Source organism: Podarcis raffonei, chromosome 6, assembly GCF_027172205.1.
Source record: "Podarcis raffonei isolate rPodRaf1 chromosome 6, rPodRaf1.pri, whole genome shotgun sequence".
Classification (NCBI taxonomy): domain Eukaryota; kingdom Metazoa; phylum Chordata; class Lepidosauria; order Squamata; family Lacertidae; genus Podarcis; species Podarcis raffonei.
In genome coordinates, this window is record NC_070607.1 from 99,262,639 (window position 1) to 99,275,732 (window position 13,094).

General features: G+C 54.9%; 1 protein-coding gene across 1 annotated transcript; it reads left to right on the forward strand.

Annotated features, from left to right (window-relative positions):
• Positions 1-321: 321 nt before the first annotated feature.
• CTSA (cathepsin A) lies at positions 322-10,986 on the forward strand. Its single transcript, XM_053394789.1, has 14 exons — positions 322-512; positions 1,094-1,208; positions 2,844-2,894; positions 3,294-3,380; positions 3,466-3,621; positions 4,922-5,013; positions 5,522-5,606; positions 5,760-5,851; positions 6,117-6,195; positions 6,995-7,143; positions 7,269-7,344; positions 7,508-7,597; positions 10,304-10,408; positions 10,855-10,986. The coding sequence occupies exons 1-14, from the start codon at positions 322-324 to the stop codon at positions 10,936-10,938; spliced, it is 1,452 nt and encodes a 483-aa protein (XP_053250764.1). The 3' UTR covers positions 10,939-10,986.
• Positions 10,987-13,094: the final 2,108 nt, after the last annotated feature.

A 13,094-nucleotide genomic window follows, 5' to 3' on the forward strand; every position in this document is an offset into this window, starting at 1 on the left:
ACGGTAGCGAGGGCGCGTCGCTTACGGTGAATACGGCCCCGCGACGGGGAGGGGAAGAGAGGGGGGCGCTGCCTGTCTCCGATTGGCCGCCCGTCCCCGGGGCCCCGCCCCTCTCTTCCCGACGGTCAGGTGACCCGCCGGGCCATATGAGCGCGGGTCACGCGCGCGCGGCCCCAGTCGAGCCGCCGGAGCTGCCGCCGCGTCGAGCCGAGGCAAGCGGGGGCGCGCCCGGGAGGGAGCCGGGCGGGTCAGGCTGGATGCCCTCGAGGGGTCCCGCTTGCAGGCTGTGACGGGGCCCCGCCGATCTCTCTCTCCTTGCAGATGCCGCCTCTTCTCGCTGCTGCTGCCGCCTCTCCGCTGCTGCTGCTGCTGGTGCTTCTCCTCTGCGGCGCTGCCCAAGCGGCGCCCGCCGGGCACGAGGTCACCTACCTGCCGGGGCTGGCCAAGCAGCCCGCCTTCAAGCACTACTCGGGCTACCTGGACGCCGAGAGCGACAAGCACCTGCACTACTGGTAGGTCTGGCGGGGAGGGGGGCTGCAGGTCCAGGGGGGCTTGCACCTGGGTCCCGCGGGGCCAGAGCTGTCAACTTTCAGATTGGAAAATAAAGGATCCGCAGCCGCCAAAATAAGGGATCCGCGGCTTCGAAATTAAGGGATCTGCAGCCTCGCAATTAAGGGATCCGCAGCCTCAAAAATAAGGGATCAGCAGCCTCACCTGTCCCAGGGACAGTCTATGGGATACAGTGGTACCTCGGGTTACAGATGCTTCAGGTTACAGACTCCGCTAACCCAGAAATAGTGCTTTGGGTTCAGAACTTTGCTTCGGGATGAGAACAGAAATTGTGCTCCGGCAGCACGTCAGCAGCAGGCGGCCCCATTAGCTAAAGTGGTGCTTCAGGTTAAGAACAGTTTCAGGTTAAGAACGGACCTCTGGAACGAATTAAGTACTTAACCCGAGGTACCACTGTGTCTAACAATCCGGGATAGCAGGATAGCAGTGGGAAACGGTGCTGGACTAAGGGGATTTCCCACAAAAAAGGGGAGGTTGAGAGCTATGGGTTGGGCTGCTCACCCTCCTTCCGCCTCCCTTGCAGGTTCGTGGAGGCGCAGGGCAAGGGCAACGCAAACAAGCCCCTCGTGCTGTGGCTGAACGGTGGGCCCGGATGCAGCTCCATCGCCGGCCTCTTGACAGAGCATGGGCCCTTCACGGTCAGTATCCAGGACTGATGGGGGGGGCGGGATCCGGTGGGCCAGGAGATCCCTTTCCCCTGGAGCAAATGGGGAAGCTCTGGGCACTTGCCATGCCAAGGCGGGAGAGAGCCAGGCATGGAAATCTGCATTTCTGTTGCAATTGGTTTTGGAGATGTGATTGCTGCCCTGAGTTCCTTTTTGGGGGGGGGGGGAGAGCGGAGAACAGCAGCATATGGATTTGATACAGTCGATGGCAATAAATTATTTATTTATTTCAAAAAAAAAATTATTAGCCATCCAAATTTATAACAAACAAATAGAAAGAAAACATCCTAACTGTAAGAATTGCACTTTTGTTCACATTGTTGGGTGCCTTCCTTCAGTCCCCCTGGCTGAGTTTCCATATAAATCATTGTAGCAGTTTTCCGAAACTATTTTCACATAAAATTTACTTGGCCGATTAACATCTTTCTCGATAGCAATAATTTAGAAGAGTTCAGGTGGATCAGGCCAAAGGGGGGGGGGCCCAGAGCCCAGCATCCTGTTTTCCTAGGGGCCAACCGGGGCCCCCCTGAGAAGTCCGCAAGCAGGGCCACACTGCAACACAGCCTCCAGCGTCTGGTTTGCAGAGGCCTGTTGTTCCTGACCAGAGTTTGAAATTCAGATATATATATATATATATATATATATATATATATATATATATATATGTTGGCCCGAAATGGCTCCTTAAACCAAGGTTGTCGTTGCCCCACCGGAATGCCATTAGGGGCCAAGGCGGCTCTAAAGTCTCGTTTTTCACATGATGGACTGACTTGTGATTCTCAGTTAAACATCCGGCTAGTTCAGAGGACAGTCTTGATCCAGGCTAAGAACTCTGAGAACCGAAAAAAGAAAAGTTGCTTGATCCAGAGACAGCCCAGTCAAATATTGGCCTATTCTGAGCTCTATCTCCGAATGGTGACTGTTCCTGCTCGGGCCGCACAGAAAAAGCAGTTTGGTTCCTGAATGTTTGTACAGCTAAAATATAACAGATCAAATTCTACAGAGTGGGGTAATAATGTGTTTAATTGGTCCCGATCCAAGGATCCCTGGATGGTTTCAGGCAGGCTCATTTGAAACGCACAAAGGAGATTCCGTATAGCTATCCTGACTAGTAGCCATCGCTGGCCTTATTTGCCTCTTAAGAATTTCTCTAACCCTCTCTTAAAGCTGTCCAAGTTTGTGGCCATGGCTGCATCTTTGAGGCTGATGCCACAACTGGCCTAGCGGTTCCTTGTTCTCCAAGCTGTGGCGCTTTCGGGGTGGGAAGGTGCAAGCCAGCCGTGGGTGACGAGAACTCAATCAGCATTTATGAGATCAGCCACCCGCCTTTGTTTTCCAGTATCGCTCATCGCAAATAATGGCTTGTCAGCTCCCTTTGCAAAATAAATAATCTCAATTGGAAGTTAATTGGGATGATGCACCAGGAGGTGACTCAGATTCGAAACCTGAATGTGTGAACTTTCTCGCCGTGAGGCCGGCTGCCTCCTGATGTGCCCAGGCCTGCTCCGACAGAGCCTTGAAATAAGGATCTGCTGGAATTTGGGTCACAGGAGAGGGAATCCCCTTGCCTTGCGTCACAATAACAGCCCCTTCTTCCTCCCTCGGCAGATTCAGCCTGATGGATCCACTCTGGGATACAACAGCTATGCCTGGAACAAGGTGAGGCCTCCGTCCTCCCCCATCCGTCAAGGGGGTCCCTAAGAAATGCTTGCTGGGAATCAGAATTCCTGGCTCTTGGGTTTTAATTTCTGAAAGGACAGTTGCAGCAAAGGATCCCGTTGCCTGCCTCTGGGCAGCTAGAGAGCCAGTCTGGTGTGGTGGCTGGAGTGTCGGAACAGGATCTGGCAGACCAGGGTTCCATTGGCTGTGACCAGTCAGTGGCTGCCTCACAGGGTCGTTGTGGGAATAAAACGAGGAGGGGGAGAATCCTGGACACTGCCCTGAGCTCTTTGGAGGAACAAGGTGCAGTGAAATGAATGAAACCAAGCGCTTGAGGGCACCAGGTGTATGTCGCCCCCTTGTGGGTGAAAAGTGACTCGCTGTCACCGTCTCTTTCAGCTGGCGCACATCCTGTACTTGGAGTCCCCCGTTGGGGTGGGCTACTCCTACTCCGATAGCCAAGACTACCGGACCAACGACACCGAGGTGTGTATGGTGGACGGGGAGGTGGGCTCTGGGGGCTTCCGTTCCCTTACCTGCCGTGCGCTCACTTTGCCCCTCCCCCCGGCAGGTGGCTCGCGTGAACTACCTGGCCTTGAAGGAGTTCTTGCGCCTCTACCCGGAGCACAGCAGCAAGGACCTCTTCCTCACCGGGGAGAGCTACGGCGGGATCTACATCCCCACGCTGGCGCAGTTGGTCATGCAGGACCCCAGCCTCAACTTGAAGGTGTGTGTCTGCGGGGTCCTCTAGAGGGAGGAGGAGGAGGACCAAGGGCTGGGCTGGGGATCGGGGCCTCTGCAACCTCTGCTTGACGAAGGAGGCGGCTGCCACTCACCTGGTCTGGAGGATTTCAAGATCCTGGCGCTGAGCCTGCGCTCGAAAGAGCCGTGGGTGGCAGCCGCATGCAGAGGCTCCTCAGAGCCCGCCTGCTTCACCTGTGCCAGGAGCTCCAGAGGAACCAGTCTCAGCTGGCAGCTCCTTCCAGAGGAACAAGAACTGACTCCCTCGGAATGCAGCGGCCTCACCTTCCTCGGAGGTTTTTAAGCAGAGCTTGGAGGGCCATCTGTCAGGGATGCTTGAGCTGAGATCCCTGCATCGCAGGGGGGTTGGGCTAGATCATAGAATCATAGAGTTGGAAGAGACCACAAGGGCCATCGAGTCCAACCCCCTGCCCCTGACCTTGGGGGAGTCCCTTCCAACCCTAAAGTCACATGATTTTAATTCTAGAAGCTGCTTTAGCTTTGGGGAAGAGGACGGAGAGAAGCGCACATGGTTTGACTCTCTCTCAGACCGCATTTGAGGGTACCTAGTGGAATCTCTGGGCGGTTCAGTTCACGGCAACGGTTGTGATGTTTAAGGCAGCTTTTGCTGGGTCAGAGCCTCATCAGCCTCTGGGGAAGCCACAAAAAGTGGAGACGGCAGGCCTGTAAATCGCAGAGGCATTTTCTCGCCTTAGCTTGACACACCTGTGGAAATTAAGTCACAAAGAAGGCAGAGTTGCCATCAGGTAGCTAAGCAACAGCCTGGTTGGGCAAGCAAGAAGGGAGATCCCAGGCTCAGAGGAAGAAGCGTCAGGGCCAGAAACTCAGTGGGAAATTACTTCACTCGCGTCTTCCTAAGCCCTTGTGGCTCCTTTCACAACAGCCCAGGGAGCAAGCTTGTTTTCTCCTGCTTTCTGGAGAACTTTCTGATGGGAAGAGTTGTTGGGCAGTGGAACGGACTCCCTGGGAAGACAGTGGACTCTCCTGCCCTGGAGGTTCATAAACAGAGTTTTGGGGGGGGCATTTTCCAGGGGGTTGGACTAGATGACCCTCGGCTCCCTTCCAGTGCTATGATTCTGTGGTTTTAACACTATCAGCTCTCTGTTGGTAAATATACATCAACACGTTTTCCACGGCAGCAGACCAAAGGAGAGCTCAGCTTTCCAAATGTAAGAGAAACATGCCACATTTTGTGACGGCAGCCCCTTCTCGCTCGGGGGCCAAGGGGTCTTCCTCGCTGATGGGGCTGTGCCTGTGTTTTCCAGGGAATCGCAGTGGGCAACGGACTCTCCTCCTACGAGACCAACGACAACTCCCTGGTTTACTTCGCCTACTACCACGGCCTTTTGGGGAGCAGGTGAGAATCTGCTGGCTTGGGGGGGGCAGCGTCCTTAGGGGCAGAAGATGGGCAGTCATTGATTTACTGTTCAGTTGGGCCTTATCAGAAAGACTTGCTTGCCACGCAGAGGTTGCAAAAGGAACTTCCGAAAGAAGACCAGGTCGGCCGGGTGTGGCCTCCCTCGTGTTACATCGGGGAACGTGGAAGCAATTTCCCATTGCCTGCTGCACAAACAGATCTTCAGAGAGGCTAGCTCAGCAATTAAGTTCCTAAATGCAGCGATAAGAGCACACTTGGAACATTTTAGTCATGGCGAATGCGCGATACGAATATGTGATGCCGGAAGGACAACAGTTTATGTTTCTGCATTGTGAAAAATTGATAGAATTAAGTTCTTTGATGGAGAAGATGGGCAGTGGGGAGGGAGTGGAAGGGGAGAAACGGGGGTCTGCTTTGGCTGGGGGGGGGCGTGGCAAAGCCCAGGGCTTTGGTGTGACGATGGTTCTGGTTCTGCCTCTCCCTGCAGGCTCTGGTCGGACTTGCAGGCCTCGTGTTGCTCTGGCGGGAAATGCAACTTCCACGACAACAAGAACCTGAACTGCACTCTTGGGGTGAGTGGAGGGCGGCTGGCCAGGGCATCTCTCCCTGCCCCCGAACCCACTTGTGGGGCACTGCCTGGGCAGAGGAGTGGGGCTGGGCCCTCTCTTTCTCTCTCTCCATTTCCTCCCGGCTGGATCCTTGCATTTCCCCACATCTCGTTGCAGATGGCGGAGGTGATCCGTATTGTGGACGAGTCCGGCCTCAACATCTACAACCTGTATGCCCCGTGTGCTGGCGGAGTGCCGGGAAGCTACAGGTAGGCTCGGCTGCTGGCAGGTTCGCTCCCCAGTGAGATGGGGGGGGGGACTGCCTTATAAGCCACACCCAACTCCAGCGCCCGCTGCCCTGCCCTGGGTGGGTGAGAGGGGCAGGGGGTGCCAGAACGTCAGGCAAGAGCTGAAGCTCCGGGATTCTTCAGCGGTGGTCCCTGCGTGGGAGGGGGTTGGGCTAGATGACCCTTGGGGAACCCTTCTGGCTCTCCAGTGAGGTGAGGCTAAGCGGGACCCTTCTTTGGCTTCCAGGTACAATGATGGGATGCTGGTCAGCTACGACCTGGGCAACAACTTCATTCGGCAGCCGCTTCGTTCCTCTTGGCGGGAGGTGAGAGCAGCTCTCTAGAGGTTGGGGGGCACGATTCTGTCTCCAGTTCTGCTTGGCATCAGGCTCTCTTGCCTCAACTAGGGCCAGGGCCTTTTCAACACTGGCTCCGCCTGGTGGAACGCTCAGTCTCATGAGACCAGGGCCCTGCGGGATCTGATTTCAGAGTTCTTCTGCCTGGCCTTTGGCTTGGAGTCAACTTAATGCCCTCCCCCTCTTTTTCCCTTTTTCCTTCTGTGATGGAACTCCTATTTGGGACTTCCCTGGCTTTTTCTGGCCCACGTAGGACCAGTCTGGATAGTTGGCCTTGGTGAAGATTTGACGTTTTCATCCCCCAAAAAGTTTTTGATTGAGTTCCACTGAAATGAGGCTGCATTTTAATGTTGTATTTTAATCTTGTTTTTAAAGCTGTATTCTAATCAATTGTTTTTATATTTGGTGTTAGCCGCCCTGAGCCCGGTCTTGGCTGGGGAGGGCAGGGTATAAATAAAATTTATTATTATTATTACTATTGTAGAGGCAGAGGAGGCAACAGGCCCAGCCCAATTCTTTCCAGTTGGGCAGACCCGGAAGAGAAAGAACTGGGGGGGGGGTGTGGCTTGTGAGAGGACACCTGTATCTGTTACCACCACGAAATCGCCCCCCTCCCTCAGCTGCCGCTTCCTCCAGTGGCCTAGTGAACCTGGGCATGGAAAGACTTGTGACATCTTGGCGAGGAGGGCCAGAGGGCTTCTCCTAGCAACCAGAGCAGCTGCTGGCGATTTCAGCATACTTACTTTGAAATGTGTTCCCCCGCCCCCAGTTCCTGCTCACCTTGCCGGTCTCAAGTAACAAGGCTCGCCTGGACCCCCCCTGCATCAACACCTCGTCCCCCACCACCTACATGAACGACCCCCAGGTGCGCAAGGCCTTGCACGTGAAGGACAATGCCCCGGAATGGCAAATGTGCAGGTGAGAGAGGACAGGTGTGGGGGACAACACAAAGGTGGCCTCTGGAGGGGAGGAGGCCTTGACCTGGCCTGGGACTGCGCAGCTTCACCCCACCCCTCCTAACGCTCCTTGCCCCCCCCTTCCAGCTTCCCCGTCAGCCGGGGTTACAAGCGCATCTACATGACGATGAACGACCAGTACCTGAAACTGCTTGGCACCATGGTGAGTCCGTGGAGGTGGAGGGAGGGAGGGAGGAAGCCCCCTGTGGGATTTCCCCATTGCAGGGGGTTGGACTGCTAGGCCCCTGGGACCCCTCCTCAGGACCTGGGGGGCGGGGGAGACATGGGTGGGCTCCACTAACTCCAGACTGGCCCTCCTGCCGCAGAAATACCGCATCCTGATCTACAACGGCGACGTAGACATGGCCTGCAACTTTCTGGGGGACGAGTGGTTCGTGGACTCCTTGCGCCAGAAGGTGGGTTGAGCCAGGAGCCGTGGGGGGCTGCTTGGAGGAGGGCGCCACCCCCGGGCCCCTGTGCCTTTCAGCGGGACCCCTTCCCTCCAGGGCCACTGATGGACAGAAGGATTTCAGAAGGTCCTGGGGCGCTTTCTCCCCTCCACCTGCAGGTTCTGCTGAGAACTAGGCATCCAGAGCCTTTGGAAAGGAGGGAGCCTGTTTGCAGGGCTGGAGTTCCCTTGGTGTGGACTCCCCATCTTTCTGGAGGGTGGGGGGGTGACGTCTGGCCACTGCTCCCTGGAGACTAGGTCGGACTGAGGCTGAGTCAGGTGTGTGCCTCCTGGGAAATGCCTCAGCCGCTTCTGCAGTGAACCACGATGTCCTTCCCACAGTGCCTTGTCACACTGTGGAACTCACCGCCACAGGACACCAACCTGCACGGCTTTAAACAAGGATTAGATATCTTAATAATAATAATAATAATTTATTATTTATACTCCGCCCATCTGGCTGAGTTTTCCCAGCCACTCTGGGTGGCTCCCAATTGAGTGTTAAAAACAATACTGCTTTAAATATTAAAAACTTCCCTAAACAGGGCTGCCTTCAGATGTCTTTTAAAGATAAGATAGCTACTTATTTCCTTGACATCTGAAGGGAGGGCATTCCACAGGGCAGGCGCCACCACCGAGAAGGCCCTCTGCCTGGTTCCCTGTAACTTGGCTTCTCGCAGGGAGGGAACCACCAGAAGGCCCTTGGAGCTGGACCTCAGTGTCCAGGCAGAACGATGGGGGTGGAGACGCTCCTTCAGGTATACAGGACCGAGGCTGTTTAGGGCTTTCAAGGTCAGCACCAACACTTTGAATTGTGCTCGGAAACATCCTGGGAGCCAATGTAGGTCTTTCAGGACCAGTGTCATGTGGTCTCAGCGGCCACTCCCAGTCACCCATCTAGCTGCTGCGTTCCGGATTAATTGCAGTTTCTGGGTCACCTTGAAAGGTAGCCCCACGTAGAGCACATTGCAATAGTCCAAGTGGGAGATAACCAGAGCATGCACCACTCTGGCGAGACAGTCTGCGGGTAGGTAGGGTCTCATTCTGTGTCCCAGATGGAGCTGGTAAGCTGCCCTGGACACAAAATTGACCTGTGCCTCCATGGAGAGCTGTGAGTCCAGAATGACTCCCAGGCTGCGCACCTGGTCCTTCAGGGGAACACTTACCCCATTCAGGGCCAGGGAGTCCTCCACACCTGCCCGCCCCCTGTCCCCCCAAAACAGTACTTCTGTCTTGTCAGGTTTCAGCCTCAATCCATTAGCTGCCATCCATCCTCCAAGCGCCTCCAGGCAGATGCTGGGGGCTCTTGTGCTCGGATCCTCCTTTTGCTGGTTTCCCACAGCAGGGGCACCAACTTGGGCCCCAGGTTATGGGTGCCCAATGGCACCACCTGCGCCTTAATGTGACGTCATGGCTTCACGGTGCCTGGCAGGGCCTTGGACTTGGTCCCCGAGGCCCCGCGAGACCTCCAACATGACTCCCACCCTGCGCTGTGGGTGCCTGGGGGCCTCCAGGGCCCCCTATAGTTGGTGCCTATGTCCCACAGCGAGGACAGGGTGCTGGACTGGGTGGGGCCCCATTGGTCTGATCCTGCAGGCTCTTCTCAGGTTCTTACGGACCCTAACTAGGAAACCAGGAATGGAAGAACTTGGAAAGTTGGGGGCTTCCAGCTCCCATATTTTTTTGGGGGGGGGGATACTTAGTTCCTCTTTCCTCCTGTTAACCCAAACATTCAAATGTTGCTTCGGGGCCAGTCTGTTTCCAGGGACGGAGGGGCAAGAGGCTTTGCACTTGCTTTCTGTTCCACGTTTTCTCTTTCGGTTCTGCTTTCCGACACGGGAGAAGTGAGCCGCGAAATGCTGAGCCCCTCCTTGCATGTTTTGAGGAAGCCGGCTGGTTTTAATTTAACCTCAGCACCACCAGGAAGCTGGCAAGAACCTCTCTTAACCCCCAGCCAGCTTTTTGCCTGACAGTAAGAGTGGACTCCCTCAGGTAGTGGTCTGAGGACTCGCCTTCCTTGGAGGATTTTAAGGTCCATGAATAATCCTAGTTTAGAGGTCCCGGGCCCTAAGGAAGTCAGAGTATCCCCCACCAGGGCCAGGGCCTTATCAGTGATGGCTCCAATCTGGTGGAATGCTCTGTCCCAGGAGACCAGGGCCCTGCAGGATTTAACCTCCTTCCGTCGGGCCTGTAAGACAGAGCTATTCCGCCTGGCTTTCCATTGGAACTTAGCCTGATCTTTTATTCCCCTTCCTTCCCTCCCCCCCCCTTTTTATGAGGATCTCCCTGCTCTGGGATCCCACATCTAATTCTCCCCTGGTCTCCTCGCTGGCCCAAATAGGACTAATTTAGCCAGCTAGCCCTAGTGATCATCTAATGTTTATTGGATGGATTTCCCCCATAAATTGATTTTTAATTCTGAATTTATTGTTGTTCATGTTTTATATGGTATTTTATGCTGTTTTTTTGTTGCATCAATTAAGTGTTTTAACTTTGTTGTTAGCCACCCTGAGCCCGGTTTTCTGAACCGGGAAGGGCAGGGTATAAATAAAAAAATATTTTTTATTATTAAAGCAGAGGGATTCCTGAGCTGCGATTCCTGCCTTGCAGGGGTTGGACTAGATGGTCCCTGGGGGTCCCTTCTGGTTCTAAGAACAGGGTCTCTGCTTGGCAGGTGCAAGTGGCCCGGCGGCCCTGGATCTACACCGATGAGAATGGGCAGGACCAGATTGGCGGCTTCGTGAAGGAGTACACCAACATCTCCTTCCTCACCGTCAAGGTAAGTGGTCCAGGTGGGTCTGTGGCTGGACTCCTGGCCAGGGCATCATTTCTGCCCCCTGGAGACCCTCGGCCACCCCAACCCCCTCTTTCCTTTTTCCTTTCTCCTTCTGTGATGGAACTCCTATTTGGGGACTTCCCTGGCTTTTTTCTGGCCCATGTAGGCCCACTCAATAGTTAGCTTTGGCGAAGACTTGACGTTTTCATCCCCAAAAAAGTTTTTGATTGAGTTTCCACTGAAACGAGGCTGCATTTTAATATTTTAATGTTAATCTTGTTTTTTAAAGCTGAATTTCAATCAATTGTTTTTATATTGCATGTTAGCTGCCCTGAGCCTGGTCTTGGCTGGGGAGGTGGGGTATAAAAAAAATTATTATTATTATTATTATTATTATTATTAATTTATTTATCATAACCCTGCCGTGTTCTCCCATCTCCGACCCACAGGGAGCAGGTCACATGGTGCCTTCGGACCGCCCAAGACCCGCCTTCAACATGTTCCAGCGCTTCATCACGGGGCAGCCCTTCTAGCCCTTGCCTCGTGGCGCCCTCTTCTGCCTCCGAGGGGAACTGCGTCCTCCGTGCTTGGTGGGCCCTTCCGCCCGCACCCCCTGTGCCAAGGTGGCAGCTGGGATCTCCCGCAGGACCGCTTGCCCCCCGTTGCCAGGCGCTGGGGAGGCACAAGGACTCTCCCGACCCTCCGCCTTCCGGCCGCTCTCCTGGGCTTCCAGGCTGCCCTGGGGGTTGGGGTGGGGTCCGCCGGGGCCCCCTCTTCCTCCTCTCCTCCTGGGGCAGCCCTCCCCTCCCTCCCAGCACTGCCTGTGGGGTTTTTGCACTGCCTTTGGGGAGCAGGGTGAGACCTGCCTCCCTCTCCCCCTTTGCACCCCTAACGGGACCACCTCTCTCGGCCTTAGTTCTCGGTCAGTCTTGACGAAGGGATCTGAATCACTGGTGAAAGAAAAGCCACTCCTGGGCTGCACCCACGTCGATTAAAACTTATTTTTCTAAGGGGACTGGAGTTCTGTGTCTGTCTCTGGAGCACCTGGGGGGGGGCTCACCTGGCTCTGCGACTTCTCTCCCTCTTTCCTCCCCCTCTTGCTATCCTCTGCGTTTTGGGAGGAGGGATGGGGGCTAGATGACTCTGCCTGCCCTTCTCTTCCCTGCCCCAAATGGCAGAACCTGGAGGGGAGAGGGATTGACGGCTGCCAGCAATGATAGCCAAGCCCCTTCCCCACAGCTTCAGCCAGCAATGCTTCCGAATAGCGCTTGCTCGAAACCAAAGGAAGGGAGATTTCTCTTGCGGCCGGATCCTGCTTGTGGGTTTCCTACAGGCCTCTGGCGATGCTGTTTTTAAATGGCCTTAGTCGAAAGCGCAACAGGAGGAAGCGCATTCGCATGCTTTCTCTTCCTTCCCTTCTTGCTCCTTGGCCATTTCTAGATGCTGGAGGAGGTGATGACTCAGCCGAGGCTCATTATGGGATGGCTTTTGTAGCGGGGGCAGGTTGGGCCCATTTTCCCTGAGCTCTGGCTCCCGAACTTTGCCTTCCAAGAGCTGCCTTGGGTGGGGCTGACATGCTCAATCATGCATCTCGGCAGAGGTGGCTGCAGGTGTGTCATTTACCTGGTGGGGGGGCGGAGCATTCGCACCAGCTACCTGTGTCTCCCAATCTCACCTGTCCACAGGCCCTGGAAAATGCCTGGCATCCTGAATCCAATGCGGTGAATCTGCCTGCCTTCTGGCTTTGTCCTCTTAACACACTTTTGGGTCGTTCACCAAACGTTGAAGCTCAGAAACAAAACAGCTTCATTTTTTATTCACACATCAAAAGTCTTCCGCTAGATGTCTAAGGGCATAGTAACAGCATAAAGAAGGAAGTGAATCTCTAAATTGTTGGGACGGCCACTGCTATATTTAACCTACTAGTTGTGCCATAGAATCAGAACTGTAGAGTTAGGAGGGGACTCTTAAGGGTCATCTGATCCAGCCCCCCTGCAACATGGGGAACTCTGCTAAAGAAGCCCTGACAGCCCCTCAGTGAAGGAGAGACCACCTCCTTCCCAGAGAGTCTGGTCCACTGTTGAACAGCTCCTGCCGCCAGAAAGTTCCTCCTGATGTTTAGCCAGAATCTCCTTTCTTGTAACTTGAATCCATTGGTAAGCGAGTGACATTACGTTTGCAGAAATCACCCATTTCTGCAAGCAAGCCATAACAATGCAGAATTCCCAAGCGCCTAAACTCAGAAATACTTCTTTATTCCCCATTAAATCACGGCTCAGTCCAGGCCCACTTCCTCCTGTGGAGCACGGAGAGTGCCCTGGGTGGGGCCAGGAGAGGCCCTGTGGCAGAAGAGATCTGGCATTCCTAAGGTCTAAAGTGCCAGCCCTGGGTTTGCTAGGGAGGCCTTGGGGGCGGCTCCTGCTGCCGGCCTGGGTCAGTGGCTGAGCTCGATGGCCCATTGACTGACTTGGCACAAAGCAGGTTCCTGTGGCTCCCTTGACCGCAATAAAGCCCACGGAGACTGGACTGTCGCAGCCCCAAGTAACCAAGCCAGGATTAATGAGGAAGGGGGTTTAAAAATAAGCAGCCGGCGTTCTGCCCTTAGAAGCAGCAGCCTTCCCCTGGCCAATCTTCTGGGCTACAACCCCCGGTGTCCCAGACCCCCCCTAGCTGGGTCTGATGGGCATGG

Bases quoted from the DNA above. Each gene is read 5' to 3' on its own strand.
- CTSA (XM_053394789.1), top strand. From the start codon at position 322: ATGCCGCCTCTTCTCGCTGCTGCTGCCGCCTCTCCGCTGCTGCTGCTG. The intron at 5,607-5,759 runs GTGAGTGGAGGG...ATCTCGTTGCAG, and splicing joins ACCTGAACTGCACTCTTGGG to ATGGCGGAGGTGATCCGTAT. The intron at 7,345-7,507 runs GTGAGTCCGTGG...CTCCTGCCGCAG, and splicing joins TGAAACTGCTTGGCACCATG to AAATACCGCATCCTGATCTA.